General features: G+C 54.1%; 2 protein-coding genes across 9 annotated transcripts; one reads left to right on the forward strand and one right to left on the reverse strand.

Moving 5' to 3' along the window:
- Positions 1 to 1,609: 1,609 nt before the first annotated feature.
- On the reverse strand, positions 1,610 to 19,069 carry RRP9 (ribosomal RNA processing 9, U3 small nucleolar RNA binding protein). 5 transcript variants are annotated; one of them, XM_042979060.1, is made up of 16 exons: positions 18,687 to 19,069; positions 8,692 to 8,774; positions 8,425 to 8,491; positions 5,995 to 6,104; positions 5,562 to 5,629; positions 5,439 to 5,480; positions 5,074 to 5,200; positions 4,117 to 4,241; positions 3,942 to 4,034; positions 3,512 to 3,612; positions 3,298 to 3,432; positions 3,159 to 3,221; positions 2,863 to 3,008; positions 2,701 to 2,780; positions 1,890 to 1,963; positions 1,610 to 1,776 (listed from the first exon to the last, which is right to left on the reverse strand). In XM_042979060.1, the coding sequence occupies exons 2-16, from the start codon at positions 8,723 to 8,725 to the stop codon at positions 1,683 to 1,685; spliced, it is 1,359 nt and encodes a 452-aa protein (XP_042834994.1). In that variant the 5' UTR covers positions 8,726 to 8,774; positions 18,687 to 19,069; the 3' UTR covers positions 1,610 to 1,682. The 5 variants fall into 5 exon arrangements, with proteins under 5 accessions (XP_042834994.1, XP_042834996.1, XP_042834993.1 ...); XM_042979062.1 differs by lacking the exon at positions 18,687 to 19,069 and adding an exon at positions 9,163 to 9,179; XM_042979059.1 differs by lacking the exon at positions 18,687 to 19,069 and adding an exon at positions 9,061 to 9,151.
- On the forward strand, positions 9,478 to 16,268 carry PARP3 (poly(ADP-ribose) polymerase family member 3). Of its 4 annotated transcripts, none has more exons than XM_042979054.1 (11): positions 9,478 to 9,644; positions 10,741 to 10,930; positions 11,578 to 11,703; positions 11,920 to 12,108; positions 12,320 to 12,452; positions 12,542 to 12,768; positions 13,016 to 13,162; positions 13,370 to 13,456; positions 13,713 to 13,890; positions 15,095 to 15,250; positions 15,706 to 16,268. In XM_042979054.1, the coding sequence occupies exons 1-11, from the start codon at positions 9,535 to 9,537 to the stop codon at positions 15,873 to 15,875; spliced, it is 1,713 nt and encodes a 570-aa protein (XP_042834988.1). In that variant the 5' UTR covers positions 9,478 to 9,534; the 3' UTR covers positions 15,876 to 16,268. The 4 variants fall into 4 exon arrangements, with proteins under 4 accessions (XP_042834988.1, XP_042834991.1, XP_042834989.1 ...); XM_042979055.1 differs by having other exon boundaries at positions 9,609 to 9,644; positions 10,689 to 10,930; XM_042979056.1 differs by lacking the exon at positions 9,478 to 9,644 and adding an exon at positions 9,670 to 10,054.
- Positions 19,070 to 19,383: the final 314 nt, after the last annotated feature.

Genomic DNA, 19,383 nt, shown 5'->3' on the forward strand with positions numbered 1-19,383 from the left:
TAAACAAAATGTGGCATATACGTACAATGGAATATTATTCAGTCTTTAAGAGAAAGGAAATTCTGACACCTGCTACAGCATGAATGAACCTTGAGGACATTATCTGAAGTGAAATACATCAGAAATGCATCAGTCACAAAAAGACTAATAGCGTATAATTCCACTTATAGGAGCTAGTTGTAGTCAAAATCGTAAGTAAAATGGTGGTTGCTAGGGGCTCGTGAGAAGGTGGCCTGTGTGTGTGTTGGGGGGGGGGGGGGTATTATTTAATAGGTATAGAGTTTCAGATTTGTAAGCTTTTGGCAGGTGGACAGTGGCAGCAGCTGCACAATGTGTAGGTACCTAATACCACTGAATTGTATGCTTAAAAATGGTAAATTAAAAATTAAAAGTAAAGGTAAATTAAAAAGTAAAGGTAAATTAAAAGTGGTAAATTTTGTTGTGTATTTTAACACAATAAAAAAGAAAAAGATGTATTCAAGAAAACCATGCCTTGGGGCGCCTGGGTAGCTCAGTCGGTTGAGCGTCCGACTTCGGCTCAGGTCATGATCTCGCAGTTTGTGGGTTCGAGCCCCACATTGGGCTCTGCTGACAGCTCAGAGCCTGGAACCTGTTTCGGATTCTGTGTCTCCCTCTCTCTCTGCCCCTCCCCCACTCGCACTCTGTCTCCGTCTCAAAAATAAACATTTAAAAAAAAAAGAAAGAAAACCATACCCACACATGTAATTAAACTGCTGAATATCAAATCTCAAGAAAAATCATAAAAGCGGTCAGAAGAAAAATGATGCATTACTTAGTGGGGAGCAAGGATTCAAGGGCTGTGGATTTCCCCTAGTAGGAGCACGCCCATAGGAAAGGGGTTAGTATATTAAGGGATACTTCAGTGTTGCTTTGCAGTGTCTTTCAGGAGGTATGTTTATGCCATCATTGAGCTGAATTGGAGGAGAGACACATGAAATGAATTCTATCGACGTCTTCTGACCTCGAACAGGATTTTTGGGGGTTTGATTTGAACCTGACCCCGCTGGCCTCAGAAGAATGAGGGCAGGCAGGAGCAGATCTGAGGGTGAGGCCTCAAGAGCATGGGAGCAGGAGAGAAGCCTGTGGCTTCCGGAGGGGACCACACTATTCCTAAGTCTGACACTTGTCCCCAGGCAATAAGCAGTGTAGCGTGTCACTCCCACCCCAGGGGCAGTCTGTCCCCTCCAGGTTCTTGACCTGGCCCTGGCAGGAATGGCGGGGGTGGGGGGCAGGTCACCTTGACACCCTGACTTGTAGGCCTAGTGGTCTTGTCAGTTCTCAGACTCCACAGCCAGCCCCAACACATAATTGGACAGCCATGGCTTCCTGGCTGAGAGGTCAGCTTCTGACACCTACCAGCCCAGAGCAGTGGGTAGAGACCTGGCCTAATAAGGTCACAGAGGATACTTAGGGACCAGGGGCTTTCTGAGGTCTCCATCCCCAAGTTCCATGGAAAAGGATAAAAAGCTCTCTGCCATCAGAGGGGCAGAATGGAGACTGTGGGAGCCCTGTCCCTCCCTGGCCTTTTCCAAGCCACAGTCCCACCATCACCCGCTGTCCCCGCCCAAGAAGCTGCAAGAGACAAGGCCCAAAAGAGGAGGCTTTTAATACAAAGAGGGCAGGGCCTGGCCTGGGAAGGACTTAAATAAAGTGGAGAGGAGTCAGGAGCCGGCAGTGGGGGGCCGGGGGGCCCTGCGGAGGGGGATGATGCAGACGGAGTTCCGAGCCTCTTTGATGCGCCACCAGCGGCCAAGCCTGCAGAGGACAAAACGAAAGGAGCAGCTGAGGCCAGGCCCAGCCCCCACCACCCCCAGTCCCACCAGGTAGCCCAGCCTCACCACCCTCACCCCTCCAAGGATGCCTCATACCTGTGCTCCTGCCCCACCCCAGCCACCAGGAAATCCCCAGAGGTGGAGAACTTGAGGCTATTGATGAAGCCCACCTGAGAAGAGGGAGAGACATGGGAAGATGTGAGAACAGATTCCCCCAACACCACAGCCCCAGCCTCACAGCCAAGGGCTTGGCGTCAGCAGGCCAGGTTAAATCCCTGCTCTGCCTCCTGCACCCAGACCAGCCCTTGACCTGTCAGGGCCTCAGCCTCCATACCTGTGAGGTGGATGATAACAGAGCAGCAGCTGCACAGTGAAATTTGTGAGGATTTAAGGAGACAGTGTATGCCAAGTACGTCGGGTGTCAGGGGTAGCCCAGGGCTTAGCTCCTGGCTGTGGGATCCTAGAGACCCCATGACCATCACCAAGCCCTTCACTGTCACCAGATGTCGCTGACCATCCTGCCACTGTCCCTTAGGGTGCAACACGTTCACAAGCCCTAGCCTGGTGTCAATCTGGCACCAGCCTCACAGAACCCATCACAGCACCAGGACCTCCATGGCTCTGCACACAATGTTCCCTGCCTTGTTCCCCTGCACCCAGGACAAGGTAGGGAGTAGAAAAGGGGAAAGGGGAGGAAGGGAAGAAGGAAGAGGAAAAAGGAGGGAGGGTTCCTGTCAGGTCCTATGCTAGGAGCTGGGACTATAAAAAAGAGAAGTCATAGCTGGCCCTGACCTGAGGAGCCTCCATTCTGGTAGGAAAATACAGTAAGGGTCTAATTCCAGGGGCCACGAGCTCCTGGGCCTCGGGACTGTTGTAAAGACAGGCTGGGCACTAGAGCCCCACTCACCAAGGGAATGTCACAGAGAGGGTCAAGCCGTCGGAAGCCCTCCCCACACTGCCAGAGCCGCACGCAAGAGCTGTGGGAGCCTGTGGGAGACGGGGAGACAGTGAGCACCCCCACGCCAGCCCACCCTGCAACCCCCTCCTCCCTGCCTCAAAGAGCACCCACCTGTAGCCACAAGGTCCGTGTTGAGAAGGGCTGCCACCGATGACACCCAGAAGGGCTGCTCCAGGCCTGGCTCCCCCCGCAGCCCATGGGCCTCACGCTGCAGGGCAAGTGGCCGCTTCTTAGAGAGGCCCCACAAGGCCACAGAGCTGCGAACGGAGAATATGATCATGAGGGGCTTGGGTAGGGCAGAAAGGCCACTCAGCGGAAAGGAATCACACCAGCCGCACAGGGGGATTCCAGGAGGCAAGTCCAAGAGCAGTGGCAGTGGCACGAGACATCCAAAGGGCAGTTCTTACCCATCATCTGCACCCGACACCATGTGCTCCTCATTGATGAGCTGGATGCTGTCGATGGAGCCCCTGGCAAAAGGAGCAGTAAGGGGCATGGCCCCTCTCCCCAACACCCTTCCCAACCCGGCCCAGCGGATCGCCTTACTGGTGGCCATAGAAGACAAGCTGGGACTCCTCCGGGATCTTCCACACGCGCACCGTCCCGTCTCGGCCCCCGGCCGTCACGCAGCACTCCCTGCTCAGGGCATCCAGCGCGGCCACGGAGTCCTGGTGCCCAAAGCTGGAGGGGGGCAGAGGCAGGATGGGTCACACATGAACAAGCACACACATCCGCACACCCTCTCCCCGCACACACTCACAGTGTCTCCACATAGGAGTTCTCCGCCACATTCCACACCTTCACAGAGCGGTCGTGGGACGTGCTGTAGAGCTGGTGGGTGCCTCTGCGGAAGGCCAGCCCCTAAGGGTACACAGAGAGCAGGTGAAAGGGGACCTGGACTACGGCAGGCGAGACAGGTCAGGCCCAGGGAGGACTTCCCAAAAAGCAGGTCACAAGGCACAGGAGTCAGGGCACACTCCCTAGCCATCAAGCAGCTGCAGACTTCTCAGAGGGCTCCCTGCTTCTTAGGCAAGCCCACTCAGCCTCTCCCAGCTCTTCCCTCTCCCTTCACCCCTTTATGTCCTTTACAGTGCCACCGACTGCACAGAAGTACAGGTTCTCTGACCTCAAGGACCCCCTGCCTCATTCACCCCATCACCCAAGCACCGCCAAACATCCATAGTTCCTACCGACACAGCGTCCCGGTGTCCCGTGAAAGTGTACAGGTGCCGGCAGCTCTGGGCCTCCCAAACGAAAATGAGCTTGCTACGGTCACCCGAGGCCTGTGGAGATGATGACAATGGCCCCAGGCACCCGATGTGTGCCCGGGCCTCTCACCCACTCCCAGGGCCAACCCTGCCTTACAAGGTACTTGCCGTCAGAGGAGATGGCCATGCAGAGGATGTGGCTGCCGTGGCCAGGGGGCTGCCCATCCACACCCTTCTTGGCTCGTGGGATCACATGAAGCTTCCGTCTGCTCTCAACACTCCCTAACACCAGGAAAGACAGAGGCTACTGTGACGGAGGAGAGGACTGGCTGGCAACCCCCTCAAGGGCAGTATGGGGCTGTGGAAAAGGTCGTGGCCTCAGGGCCAAAGATCTGGCTCAGCCACTGTGAGACCCTGCACAAGTCCCCTCAATTTCCTCATCTGTTAAATGGTGACAATAATGCCAAAAAGCAGCCACAAAGCCCCAAAGAAAAGGACAGGATGGAGCTTTGGGACCAAGGGTGCGCGTTCTTCTGGTTTCTCCTGAGGAAAGTACTCCGCTGTCAAAGGGGAGACCCAGGAGGACCAGGAATGCAATCCCAAGACTGCACAGGGCCTCAGGTACCCTCCAGCTACCCACCTGCAGCATCACTCCTCATTCAATCATTATCCTGCCTCATCATCCCCAGTGACAGCAACACAGAGTCACTAGCGCCACTCCTGGGCAGAAGCTTCCATTGTCATCCAGAAAACACTTCGTTTTTTTTTTTTTAATGTTTATTCATTTTTGGGAGACCGAGAGACAGACTGGGGGAGGGGCAGAGAAAGAGGGAAACACAGAATCTGAAGTAGGCTCCAGGCTCCAAGCTGTCAGCACAGAGCCCGACGTAGTTCTTGAACCCAGGAAGCACGGGATCACGACCTGGGCTGAAGTTGGATGCTCTACCGACTGAGCCACCCAGGCGCCCACAGAAAACACTTCTTCAGGAGCGAACTTACCTCCAGAAGCTTTCCCCATCAGGCCTCGGTCTGCCCTGATTACTCCCTCCTCCGCAGACCAGCCCTCCCCAAAGACCCCTGGTGAGGCTGCACCCCCACCCAGCTGCTCACTCACACTTGATAATGGTGCAGTCTTTGGCAGCAGAGAAGATGGCTGAATCGTCAGGGGTGATGACCACGCATGTGATGGAGAGCTGGTGCCCCCGCAAGACTTGGATGTCAGCCGGGGCTGGGGCCTGAATCTGGTGGGCAGGGCTGGGTCACTGCGACAGGGGGCAGGAAGGCCCCAACACACACACACACACGCCATCCTTTCCCACCACCCTGACCAGAAGGCAAAGTGGACACAGAACTGCAAGGATCAGACCCTTATCTGGTCCGTCCTGTCTGCCTTAGTGCTCACCATGTTCCAGAGCAAAGAAAGACCCCCACGGCCTGAGTCCCCAGGCTTACTTACACCAAAGTGCCCTGCCCACTCACCTCCTTTGCCACCGACTTCTGCAGCCTGCCTCTCTGCTCGAGCTGCACAGAGAGGAAAGGGTGAGCTCCCAGGAGCAGGGCCAGCCCCACCCTTTTCTCCTACCACCTTCCCTCTACACTCACCACGTCCTCCTTCAGGCGCCCTGCCACCTGGTCCTCCTCAAATGCCTGGGCCTCAGCCTTCTCCTCCTCTGTGCAAGGACAGACCAGACCAAGTAAACCGAGGCCGAGACTCCACTTCTCCCTTCCCATCCCCACCACCACCACCTCCATCCTGGGCCCCAAACACTCAAGCTGTGTCCCATGGAAAGTTTAGGATGCCTTGGGCAAAGGAGGGGTCTCCTCTTGCCTACCCCCTGCCTTTACTTAGAAATAAAGTAAGCTGAAGGTCTGGCCCAGCCCAGGAGGCCCATTACTCTCCTAGCCATTCTCCCCCAGGGCCACTGGCACCAGGAGCTCTGACAGCCCACCAGGTACCTGCATCAGTCACCCATCAGGTACAGCAGGCAGCCTTAAGCACAGACCCTGAACTCACAGGCCCAGTGCATGGGCTCACCTTGTTGCCTGAGCTGCTCCAAGTAGAGTTTGGCCAAGCGCAGCTTCTTTTCCTGGGCTGTCTCCTCCAGCTCCTCCTCCTCTTCCTCCTCAGTCCTCCTGGGAGCTAGGCTGGGGGTGGGGAGGGGCTGGCTCTGAGGGAGCTCACCCCGCTCCTCTAGCCTCTAGGACCATGCCTCGTCGCTGCTTCCCGACACTCAACCGCCCCCATCCCTGCCAGCCCTCATGGCCAACGATTACACATGTAGAAAACCAAGAGGTGACTTACCAAATTGAAAGGACCTACCCAGTGCCCGACATAAGGGTGAAAAGAAACCCCAAACCCAAGAAGATCACTGTGAAGTTTCTCAATTCTAGAGGGAAAGAGAAGGTTCTACAGGCTGCTGACAAAAGGTTACATACAAAGGGTCAGGAATCAAAAGGCTTCAGAAGTCTCAACAGCAACACTGAAAGCAGGCAGGCAAAGGAGCCTCACACACAAAATTCTGAAGGAAAATGTGAACTCCTGGAAGGCCATGCCAGTTACTATCAGATATACAAGGTGCCACAAGATTGGTCTTTTCTACACTTCATTTAAGGATGGGGATGTGCTCCCCAAACAAGAGGATAAACTAAGAATGAGAAAGGCATGGAAGACAGGGAATAGGAGATCCAACATGAAAAGCAGAAAAGGTAAATCCCAGAACCACCCCCAGACAGGGGAGCAGCCAGCCCAGGTCTGAAAAAAGGACCCAAGAGGCAGACACGCTGGGATGTCATTGCCTCATCCTCACCTTGGATGCCACCTCACTATGGATGCCATAGCACCATCCTCTACCTTGAGGACAGGATTCCAGGTAAAGCTTAACTGGTCTTGGCTTGACCTTGTGCTGAAGTTTCTGCTTTCCCTTCTACGCCCCACTCCCTACCCCAGCTGAGGGCACTCTCTTTACTCAAGATAAGTCCTACTTTGACTTGCTCCTGGGAGCTAGAGGTAGGTCACATGAACCGTCCCTTCTGATCACATGCCTAAAGATACCTAGTCCCTGTCAAATGCCCCAGTTGTTCCCCAGGACTCATTCATGACCCTGCCCACAACTTGCCCAGAAAGGACCTTGGAAACTCTCAAGGAAGCCGAAGCTAAATCAGGTCACAGAGACCATTTAGTACTCAGTGCTCAGCAAGCCTTCAGCCAACAGGGTTGGTGGCTGCCCTGCTAACCAGCCAAGGTTAGAACTTGCACTCCGTTTACCCAAACTAATCGGTCTATTGTTTAGGGGTTCACACATAGGAGACAGAACTCTAAAGGAAAGCAAAGGAAATATACATTGTATTGTATAATTCCACTCATTTGATGTTCTGGAAAAAGCAAAATCCAGGGACAGTAGTTAGCAGGGACTGGAGGCAGGGCAGTAACTGACCACAAAGGAGTGGGGGGGAGTTCTGGAGTGTGATGAAACCCTTCTATACCTTCCCAGTGGTGGTCGTTATACAACTACATGTGTTTAACTCACAAACTGTACGCTAAAAAAGGTGAATATTACTATATGTAAATTGTATCTGAATGAAAAAAATGAAGAGAAGGAGAAGGAGGGGAGGGAGGAAGAAGGGGAGACCAAAGAAATGATTAACTCAAGTCAGGAATGCAGTTGGGGCTTCCAAGTTTCCGCAAATGGTCTAGTTCCTAACCTAAGGGGTGGGCGCACAGAGGTTCATCATTTCACCACTGCTCCCTATAGTACAAACGCGTTTCATGAACTCTTCTGTATCTCATACATTCACAACACATTCTTTAAACGTTAAAAGTATTTGGCACAGGGCCAGACACACACCTGCCCAGGGTAACCTTGAGAGAAAATATATATCTCTGTGAGCAGGTTAAGGCCAACATGTACTCAGTTTTTTAGAAGCTGAATTTCTAAGGCCAACTCTAGGATCCATCCCCTGATATGACAGACTCCATTCCACAGGCTCAGGACTTGACACTTTGCTGGCGTCCTCTGAAACCCTGCATCATGCCCCACCCCTGTCACCTGCAGAATGAGGGAGGTATTAAAAGCCCTCCACAATCTGGATGCAGCCAACACCTACCTTTCCATCCTCTCCATCTCCCAGTCTGGCAGTTTTACATACAAATTTGACAATTTACATACAAAAAGCTGAAGACTCTTCTCTGATCCCTGAGTGTCCTCCCTACCTCTACATGAGGGACTCCTCTTCATCTCTCCAGGCCCTATTTAAATGTTCCCTCACCTGTCTCCAGAACACAGAGCTGTAGAATACACATCCTATTACAACACGTTTTGTCTTCACCTGCCTGTTGATCTCTATTCTCAACAGTAAAGCCAGTACCTGGCGTATGTTGAGAGTCAGCGGGGAGAGCAGCAATTGTGAAATTGTGGGAAAGCAGATGAAGAACTAGCAAGCATTTCTTGCATTCCACTTCCCTTACCAGCCAGTCCAGCCTGTGCTCAGGTCCCTGCCAATGAGGGAGCTCTCACTGGTCTCGCATTGGGACCCTGCAGGGAAGGAGATGAGACTTCTCAATCTCCTCAAGATGAGACCTACTCATCCGGGTTAGAACTGGAGGAAAGAGCCAAGATCTAAGAGCCAAAAAGGCGGGAAACCTGGGTTCTAGGCCCAGCTCTGCCCACACTCACTGAGTCTTCCATACACCATGGGCCTCAGTGTCCCCTCCCCCCAGTGGAAGAGAGCTCACCTCTCACTCTCGGAGTCGCTGGAGATCTCCTCATTCATCTTGCCGCCTCCCTTGGACTTGCCCTTCTCCCCGGCAGAATCCGCCTGAGAATTAAATAATCCTTTCGTTGGTCAAGGGTCCCAACCACCCCGGCACTGTGCAAGAGCCCTTTCCGATCCCTCGAGAGCCGCGGGACTAGGAAAGGCGGTGGCCCCCCGGCTCAAGTGCAAGGCCTTCCAGGATTTGGCCCGCGGAGAGAGGGACGAAGCTGACTCCAGCTGGAATCCCGAAAAAAGGGCCACGGAGGGGCCGGGGGCCTGGGTGTCCGTAGGAGATGACGGTGGTCCCAGTAACGGGACTGACTCTGGCCTGCAGAAGAGCCAGACTCACCTTCCGCCGCCGCTTGCCGGCCCCTGCACCGGCCCCGGCCCCGGCCCCCGAGGCCGACCTTCCGCGTTTTCGAGCCGCCGCTGCCGCCGACATGCTGCCCACCTTGCGTGTAAGGAGAACTCCGTAGCAGCCACGGAGAACTCACGTGGCTGCTAAACCCAGGCGGTCTGGCAAGACTCCGGGCCCGGATAGGCTCCCAATGTCCGGTGGGCCCCGCCTCCCACAGCTCCATTGGGTCCTTCTGTAAACTCTGTCACGCCCCCCAAGCACCCATAGGGTAAACGCTTGTGGCCACGCCTCCAACAGTTCCTACAGGCTCCCGCGCCAGTCTCCAGTAGGTAGCAAGCCTCTCCGGGCGCTTCCGGCCCAAGGCAGTGGCGCGTGCGCCCTGCTTCAGGCTGACGTCCAAGGGCGGGTCGGAAGAGACGGGCTTTCTCTGTGTTTGCGGCCCTTGAACGCTGGGAGGTGTCAGAGATGCAGGGTTTCACGTCTCGGAACGTGACTCCTCCCCGTCGGGGGCGGGGGCAAGAACGAACCAGCCTGGCACTAGATAACCCGGGGAATCTAGGCAGCCTCGAGAAGAGGTAGGCAGTGCCTGCACCAGGGTCCAAGGTCATTGGCAACCGGCGGACTTGTACTGCGCACTTCAGGCCAGACATGCGGCGCTCAGGATGCGTCAGTCCCTTAGGCCTTGGCTGTATCCCTATCAAGTGTCCATGGGTCCGTGGGACAGGCTGCCGGCCTCCTCCTGCCCAGCCTCTGACTCACTTGACTGGTGGCCAGATAGCTAGAAAACCACACCCCCCACTCCTGTGTTGCCCCTGCCCCCACCTCTGGCGATTGTAGGGAAATCACTCTCCAAGTCACACCTGAGGTTACAGAGGGTTGCTAGACAAGGCCCTAGAACTGGAACTGCTGTGGGGGTCCTGATAGTAGACCTAGTGGCCGCCACTAGGCCGCCACTAGCCGCCAGGTCACGGCTTCTTTCTCCTAGGTGAGTGCCCTATGGTCCAGCCCACAGCCCTCCGCAGGGCAGGGCAGGGATGGGTGGGACTGGCCCTTGCCCTCTGGCAGTTCAAGGCCACTGATCTCACACCCTGACTGGCACCCCAGAACTTTTGAACCCCTTGGGAATGAATGGTTTCTGGGCCCCTGGGTCGCACGTTCTGGAGGGACACATCTGGCCCCAGGAGTGTGGCCCCGGGGAGCTACTACTGCCCACTGTCCTCTATAGTTGGGTGACTCAGCCTAGCAACCATGTCAGGCCCATCTGAGTCAGCTGAGACAGGGGAGGAGGAAGCAGTACCCAGGGAGTGCTCTGGATGGAGGAGGAGCCCAGAAGCAAGAGGAAGGAGATTCTCCTTTCACTTTCCCTCCCTCATCAGGACTTACTGGATTGCTAGAGGATAGGGAACCACTCTTCCTTAACCCCGGGCAGACTGTACAGGGTCCTGGCCTGGCCCCTCTGAATGGGAAAAGGGAAAGGTGACTGGTACAGACAGCTGGTTTTGGTCTGAGTCTGGGAATGGGGAAATGGAAGCAGGGGGAGACAGTGGCTTGAGGGTGGGGGGTTGGGGGCAGAACACCAAAGGGCAAACCCAAAGTGGGGCAAGCTGGTGCTGTGCCAGCCAGGTGGAATGCAGAGTCCATGAAGGCCTGAGGGACCCCTCTGTGCCCCAGAAGAGCCATGGCTCCAAAGCGCAAGCCCCCGGTGCAACATGCGGGTCCTGAAAACAAGAAGGGGCGTCAGGGGGCAGAGGAGGAGGACAGTTTCCGCTCCACTGCCAAGGCTCTCAGAGCTGCACCCACGGAGAAGCACATAGTCCGAGTGGATCCAGCATGCCCACTCAGCCACAGTCCCAGGACTCAGGTAAGCTGTAGGACCCATCCAGTCTTGGAGCCTACTCCTTCCTAGGTATAAATACACTCAGACCTACTCTGCTTCCCACTGGGGCTTGGTTCTGGCCTGATAGGTCAAGGTCCCAAGTAAGCTATGTTCCCCCAAGACCCCAAAGGTCATGTAGGGTTATACACCATCAGATCCAGGCAGGTCATGTCTGTTCTTCAGACCCCAGAGCAGGCCCCTGAGCTTCTTAGGCCTCCCCCTGCCACACTTAAGGCAGGGCTGTGACCCCTCAGTCTTCCCAGGACTCACTATGTCCCCTAAAGCAGCCCCACAGAGCCATGTCCCCTGAGATCCCTTGCATGGCAGGGTCATGTCCCTGTCAACCCCCCAGGGCAGAACCAATGTCTCTCTCTGATTCCCTGACACAGGGCACAGCCATGTCCTCCCAGAACTCCCCCCAACTGCCTGGGTTGAGTCATGTCCCCTCAGTCTGTGTCCCCCAGGGCAGAACCGTGACCTCCTCAAGCCTTCCCTGACAGGGCCTCCTCCGATGCCCCAGTGCAGCATGACTCCTTCCCCATCAGACCCCTGTCATTGTGCAGCTGGGTACCCTGTCTCATTCAAGGGCAGCCCAAGCCAGCCTGCCTTCCCTATGCCCCCTCTGGCCCCAGGTGCATGAAGACTACGCCTGCACCCTGAACCAGACCAACATCGGGAGCAACAACAACAAATTCTACATCATCCAGCTGCTGGAAGAGGGTGACCGCTTCGCCTGCTGGAACCGCTGGGGTCGTGTGGTGAGTGCCACCTTCCCACCCTGTGCCCACCTCCTCCCCACCTCTCCCTTTACAATACATACCCCCTACTCCCCCAGGGTCCCCACAACTTACTCAGCTGCTGACCACACCCCCTCCCCACTTCTGACTACCCAGGGGCTCTTGGCACAGCAGAGGGCAACTAATGTCCACAGTGGGTACTGTCACAGGCACACCCCTGAAGGTTGTTGGTTGCAGGGAGAAGTGGGCCAGTCAAAGCTCAGCTATTTCATGTTACTGGAGGATGCAAAAAAGGACTTTGAGAAGAAGTTTCGGGACAAGACCAAGAACAGCTGGGTGGATCGGGATCATTTTGTGGCCCACCCGGGCAAGTACATGCTTATTGAAGTACGGGGAGAGGACGAGGCCCAGGAAGCCATGGTAAAGGTGAAGTGGCCAGGGAGGGTGGTGGGCCTTGCGTTGAGGGAGGGGACTAGATGGAGAGACCCAGCCAGTTGTGTTCTGCCACTGTCCAGCTTTGTGGCCTCAGGCACAGACCTCTCTTCTCTGGCCTCAACCTGGCCAGTCTCTGTTTAATGCCAGGTTCTTCTCTGGCTGTGCCCAGCTACTCCTGCTCATTTGTGCCCTCTATCTCTAGATGGTTGGAGGCCCAGTAAGGACCATGGTTCAGCAGGTGCGGCCCTGCTCCCTGGACGCAGCTACACAGAAGCTCATCACCAACATCTTCAGCAAAGACATGTTCAAGAATGCCATGACCCTCATGAACCTGGGTAAGGAGAGAGGGGCCGGACAGGGTTGCAGGGGCCTGGGGGCTGCAAGGCCATGGGACTGAGTCTCCCTGACTTTCCCCACCTCCTAGATGTGAAGAAGATGCCCCTAGGGAAGTTGAGCAAGCAGCAGATTGCACGGGGCTTCGAGGCTCTGGAGGCACTGGAGGCGGCCCTCAAAGACCCTACGGATGGTGGCCTCAGCCTGGAGAAGCTATCCTCCCACTTCTACACTGTCATTCCCCACAACTTTGGCCGCAATCGGCCCCCATCTATCAACTCCCCTGAGCTTCTGCAGGCCAAAAAGGACATGCTGCTGGTGAGGGTTGGCAAGTGGGTGGGCAGTGGGGCAGACAGACAGACTGGGCAAGGGAGATGGAGGACAGATGTCCAAGAAGGCCCAGATAGGTGGACTGAATGGGTAGGTTGAAGGACAGGGGAGGGGAAGGCCGGGCAGATAGATGGTATGGGGGTGCACAGGTGGGGTGACCATGGTCCCAGTCGTGTGGGAGGGAGGAGGCTGGGAGTCCAGTGGACAGACAAGCTGCCAGTGCCCATCACTTTAGGTGCTGGCAGACATCGAGCTGGCTCAGACCCTGCAGGCAGCCCCTGAGGAGGAGAAGGTGAAGGAGGTGCCACACCCACTGGACCGAGACTACCAGCTCCTTAAGTGCCAGCTCCAGCTGCTGGACTCCGAGGCACCCGAGTACAAGGTGGGCCAGGTCCCACAGAGGAGCCTGGCTAATAGCAGGCACTGTCCCTCTACCCATCTGCCCTCCTGGTGTGCAGAGGAATCCCTTGGCCTTGGCCTTCTCTCCCTGTGTCTGAAGGGCCCAAGGAGAGCTCTGGGACTGGGGCACCAGTGGGGGTTTGTCCACACATCTGTCAGCCTCGGCATCCAGCATTTGCTTTCCTTGCAGGTAATATATACCTACTTAGAACAGACTGGCAACACCTACAGATGCCCTGTTCTTCAACATGTTTGGAAAGTAAACCGAGAAGGGGAGGTAAGAGAGATTCCTCCCAACCCACTCCCCTATCACTATCTGACTCTGAAGGAGATGACCTTAGTTTATGTGCCCATTAGTGAGTCAGCTTAACAATTGGTCAGTTTCCCTCAGACCCAGGTCTTGTGCACGTGTGCATGAGTGGATGTGATTGGCCAGAGGGGCCTTTGGCCTTGGTGGTGCTCTCTGAGCATCAGGGAGAAGCACCTGAGCTTGGATAGCATGACCTTTCCTGTTCCCACCTCCTTCCCCCCAGGGAGATAGGTTCCAGGCCCACGCCAAGCTGGGTAATCGGAGGCTGCTGTGGCATGGCACCAATGTGGCCGTGGTGGCCGCCATCCTCACCAGTGGGCTTCGCATCATGCCACATTCTGGTGGCCGCGTTGGCAAGGGCATCTACTTCGCCTCAGAGAATAGCAAGTCAGCGGGCTATGGTGAGATACCCCCGGGGGCCACCTGGGCAGGTGCAGGACACCAGGGAGGACCAAGCCCAGTGCTCACCCAAAAGAGTGAACCTTGAATAGCTACTGACGAGAGTGCTCAGCGGGGCATCCTGAGTCCTGTGGGGACTCTGTGGAGGGGCCAGTGGTCAGAGACAGGTCAGACAGCCCCAGGCAGCATCTCTTCCTGGAGCAGGTGATGCAGATAGGATGAGCGTGCCAGCCAGATGTGGAGGGGAGTGCAGTGAAAGAGGAGGTTTGGAGGTAAAGAAACTAGGAAGTGGCACACAGGCTGGGAGGCTACGCACACCATGTCAGGACCTCCAAGCACAGCCTGATGATAAGGCTCCAAGCAAATGCCTTGTGTGGGCAGGAGGGCTGGGGCCTGGAAGATCAAGGGAGCTTTATCGAGATAGTGATGGGACCCTCACCAGACTTGGTATAGCAGCAGCATCTCAGTGGCTACAGCCTCAGGGAGAGTGACTGAGGCCAGAGGCATAGGGAGGCCATGTTCTTACCCAGGCCAGATGTGATGGGCACACAACCCAGGCAGTGGAGGTGGGGGAAGAAAGAATCTGTGAGAGGGATGTGCGGGAGGTGGGATGGGCAGCATGTGTGACGGGGTTGAAGTATCTCTGATGACCCCCAAGTTTCTGTCCAGAGGTGTCCTCACTGAGGAGACCTCCCCAGACTGGCTCCCCGGCCAGCCCATCGTTGGAGACCACCACCACCCACTGAGCCAAGAGAGCAAGGTTGGCTGGGGCTGATGTTCTCGGATGTCTGAGGTTGCTCAAGGCCAAGGGGACCACCAGGAGGGCAGAGGAGCCTATGAAGGAGTAGAGGGTAGCTTCAGCAGAAACAGTGCAAGGGGGTCCTGGGCTAAGGGGTGGAGGATGCCAGTGGCAAAATCAACAGAACAGGCCAGAGAGAAAAGGCCTCCACCCTGGATTTGGTCACTGGGAGCCCCTTGCTGATGTTGGTGTCGGGTAGAAGGGGCTGCATATACCTGCTCTCAGGGATCAGAAGAGTGGGGTAAGGGGTAGGGGGGAACACAGCCAGGACAAGCGGTGTTTTTAAGGATGCAGGAAGAGTGGGCACTTTCCTGGGCTCGGTCAACAAAGCCAGAGGAGATAAGATGCAGCAGAAGGGGACCAGGGAGTCAGGTAGGAGGGCCAAGCTTCTTCCCTGTGTCCCCCAGTTACTGGCATGTCCTGCGGAGCCCACCAAATTGGCTACATGTTCCTGGGTGAGGTGGCACTGGGCAGAGAGTACCACATCACCATCGACGAGCCCAGCTTGAAGCAGCCACCCCCTGGCTTCGACAGTGTCATTGCCCGAGGCCACACAGAGCCTGGTGAGTCCTGAAAAGCTAGACAGGCCTGAGGATAGAGACCTGGGGCTGAGCTAGGGGACCAGGATGCTTTCAGGGCATGGTGGGCCCAGGAGGTGGGCAGAGAAGGAGCTGAGGAGAGAGACAAAAAGCAGTAGGCTTCCTCACTATGGTCATTCACTATGTCATTCGACAAACATTTGCTGATTGAACATATTCCTGGGCATCCAGGAGGGCTTCAAAGAAAAGGTGTCATTGACTGAGCATTGAAAGATATAAGTAGGCATTTCCCAGGCAGAGAAATGGGGAGGATACTCCAGGCAGAAGGCCTGGCCTGTGCAGTGGCTTGGAGATTGCAAGGGGGGGAATGAGCAGGTGTTCCCTGTGGCAGAAGTGGAGAGCATAGGAGGCAGAACTTACTGGTAAAGCCAAGGACCAGTGACCCTTGAGTCACCCATGGCCCTTGCTGTGCCCTGCAGATCCAGCCAAGGACACCGAGCTGGAGCTGGATGGACAGCGAGTGGCGGTGCCCCAGGGCCAGCCCGTGCCCTGCGCAGAGTTCAGCAGCTCCACCTTCTCCCAGAGTGAATATCTCATCTACCAAGAGAGCCAGTGTCGCCTGCGCTACCTGCTAGAGGTTCATCTCTGAGCTGTCCCCCTACCCTTGCCCCGGGGCCTGCTGGCCGCTAGACCATCATCTCAACCTTCCTGCCCATCCCCCATATCACCCCTTCTTGCCCCCAGATCTCCCTCTTGTGTCCCAGACAGTGATCCCCACCCCCAATCCTTGCTAGCCCTGGCATGGCCGTGGCCCCAGAGTCTCACCTCCTAAGGTGATGGGCATGATGGGCTGCCATTATTACTGGGGCACAGATACAGCAGCCCATTCAAGTTAGAGGAGCACAGACTGAGAGTGGGCAGAATCCCAGATCCACCTGGGCTGTCCACCCTGGCCCAGCTTGTCTGTCCGAGAGGTGTGAGCACCAGGGTAGGCTAAACTTCAAGCATGCACAGCAAGCTTATTAAATATTGTATCTGCTCACTCCCTGGCCTCTGCTTGTCTGTGCCGCAGCTGCACCAGGCCCAGGCCTCCTTTTCTCTTGTTGGGGACCCACTACACCGCACAGCTGCACCAGCCCACTCCAGGGAGCAAGCACTCACAAGGTTGATGTGGGATGCACATGCATGCGCACACACACACGCACGCACGCACAGGTCGATCTACATCCAAGTCTGCAACAACTAGCCTCCTGATCATTGAGCCTTCAAAGGGGGATTCAAAGCTGTTGGGCATCTGGAGACTCACCTGGGCATCTGGGGACTCATTTGGCCCAGACACAGCCAGGCAAATCAAGCATTCCTGTCTCGGGGCCAGGCATCCATATGTATCTTACATCTGAATATTATTAACAAGTTCAGCACATATCCATGGAATACTGCTGTACAATCATGAAAGGAATGACAGCCACCCCCAGGTAACCCTGTCCACAAATGGGGTGCAGGTACTAGAGAGCAATCAGGATCCAGTCCGGGGTCTCACACTGCATTTAGTTGTTGTGTCTCATCCGTCTCTTTCAGTCTGAAGCCATTCCTCAGCCCTTCTTGTCCCTTCATGACTTTGACATTCTTGACACTCGTGAAGGGGATGGGCCAGTTGTTTTACAGACTAACTCAAAATTTGGGTTTGTCTGATGTTTTGTCATGATCAGATTCGGGTAGTGCAGTTTGAGCAGGGACGTGACCTATGTGATGTGTCTTCGGTGCATTATATCCAGAGGGACATGTCCCATTCTAGGTGATGTTAATTTTGATCTCTTAAGGTGGTGACCACCAGGTTCCTCCACTGGAAAATTACTATTTCTCCTATTTGTAATTAATCAGTAATCTGTGGGAAGATATTTTGAGGTGTAAGTGTCCCATTTTTCCTGGACTTTCACCCACTAGCTTTAACATCCACTGGTGACTTTTACCTGGAGTCAATGACTTAAATCAATTTTTGCTAAGATGGTTGCAAATGACAGTTATCTAATCCCACCATTTCTTTTATATTTATTGATACTAGTCCTTTTTCTTTCTTTATTATCCATATGGACTTGTGGATTCTTATCTTATGCATTAGGTTATAATCCATTACTATAATTATCCTGATCTTCAAAATGCCCCAGATTTTGCCAGCAGAAGGCCTTTCAAACTGATTCCTGGATCTATGTCATTTTCTGAGCACTTCCTTACTTTCTGGCATCACAAGATGTTCCAGGCTCATCTCACACAAACCCAAATCAGCCATTTCTCCAAGGAGCCCTGGTTCCCTAGAGCAGGAAATGGTATTTAGCATCCCAGATTTGGGCAGTAGGTATGCTCCTTAGTTCTGGGGTGTCATTGCTTGTAAGTTCTTGTAGTAAAGAGAGCCAGGAAATACGTATATGTAAATAAATTAACACATCTGTCTGTCTATATTTCTTCAATTCTAATCCAACACCACAGGGCTCTTCCATTCTTCCTCAAATACATATTTAAAATATCTCTTTTCTCTAACAGTCAGAATCTTGGTTTCCATCAACCTTAATATATTTACTTATCACTAAATCCCATGTAAAAAGGGGCTTCAGAATTGCTACACCTGTACCATTATGAAAAACAAACCTAAGTCAAGCTCCAGATGTATTGAATCTTATTCATGACCACCCTCTAGACTGAGGGTCAATGGTCAAAGCAGCAGTTTGAGCACAGGTTTAAATGTTATTTGGATGAGCTATTTATTTCTCTTCAGTGTGGCTGTTATGCATTTGAAATACAGGGAGGTTCATTTGTTCCTGTTTATAGTTCACTTTCAGGGAGTTTCCCTCATCTTCATTGATTTGTTTTTTTCAATCCATAGAACATTAACAGAGTCCCCAAAAGTCCAATCTTTTGGACATAAGCATGCACTCCGGAAAGTGTCCTTCTCCAGCCTTTCACTCCATTCCCACCAACCTGCTGCCGTTTCTGATTTATCCTTCCTTCATTTCTTTGTGCAAATTAAACCAAAAAAAACCCCACATAAACTATGAAGTGTTCCGTTTTCCCCCCATTTTTAATTGAGTAGGACTGTTTTGGTGGGAGGGGGCACTCTCCAACCCACCATCATCTCTGTCCCTCCCCTAGCACCTTTCCCAGCCCACGTTTCTCATTTGCTATTCCCACTTGGCCCTTCTGAACCCTCCCCAGGCCCTGGTGGCTCAGGCACTGCCCCAGCCCTGCAGGCCCAGCTGGGCAGGGAGAAGACGAAGGAGAACGTGTTGGACTTCCCCTTACTCTCAACCAAGACCTCAAAAATCCAGCTTCACCTCCTAGAGGCAAATACCTATGTTTAAATTGTGGCCAAGCTCAGGAAGTGGTGCCTGTGTGGACAGAGCCCAGAAAGCAGGTGACCTGGGTTCCAGGTACAACTTAGCTGTGTGATTTGGGACACATTCCTTACCTGAGTGCCAGTTTTCTCATTTGAATAATGGAGAATTGGATCAGGCCCTTCAAATTCCAGCAGGAAATGAGTCAAATCTGGAGGTTCATGCCCTGGTGGCTACCATCTAGCTCTATACAACGCTGATCATGTGCCTGGGGTGGGTTCTAGGGGCACAGGCACGAGCAAGACACAGCCAAAGCCCCTGCTCTCATGGACCTTACAGGCTAGTACAACAGGCTGTAAACAAGCACATGCATAGATATGAAATTTATCAAGTAGGGAAAGTGCCAGGAAGAAAAATAAGGGTAAAAGAATTAGTGATGGGAAGGTGGGGGGATGTTAGAAAAGATGGTCACTGAAGGCCTCTCTCAAGCAGAGCTCTGAACAGGTGAAGGACTAACTCCTGGACAGATCTGAGGGAAGCATATTCTGATGGAGGAAATAGCACATGTGAAGATCCTGAGGTGGAAACCAGTTTGACATGTTGGAGGATCAGCAAGATGGTTGCTATGGCTGGAAGTGTGGTCATCAAGAAAGAGTGTGAGGTCAGAAAGGTGGGGAGAAGGCCAACTGGGCACAGAGGAGCTGAGAGTCTATTCTGATGATGGGAAGCTCTGAAAGGGATAACAGCAGGATCGTGACATGATCTGATTTGTTTTTAGAGGGATCCACTTCAGCAGCTGTGTAGAGATGGACTGGAGGGTGTGTTAATCAA

The sequence above is a fragment of the Panthera tigris genome, chromosome A2, assembly GCF_018350195.1.
Source record: "Panthera tigris isolate Pti1 chromosome A2, P.tigris_Pti1_mat1.1, whole genome shotgun sequence".
Lineage (NCBI taxonomy): Eukaryota > Metazoa > Chordata > Mammalia > Carnivora > Felidae > Panthera > Panthera tigris.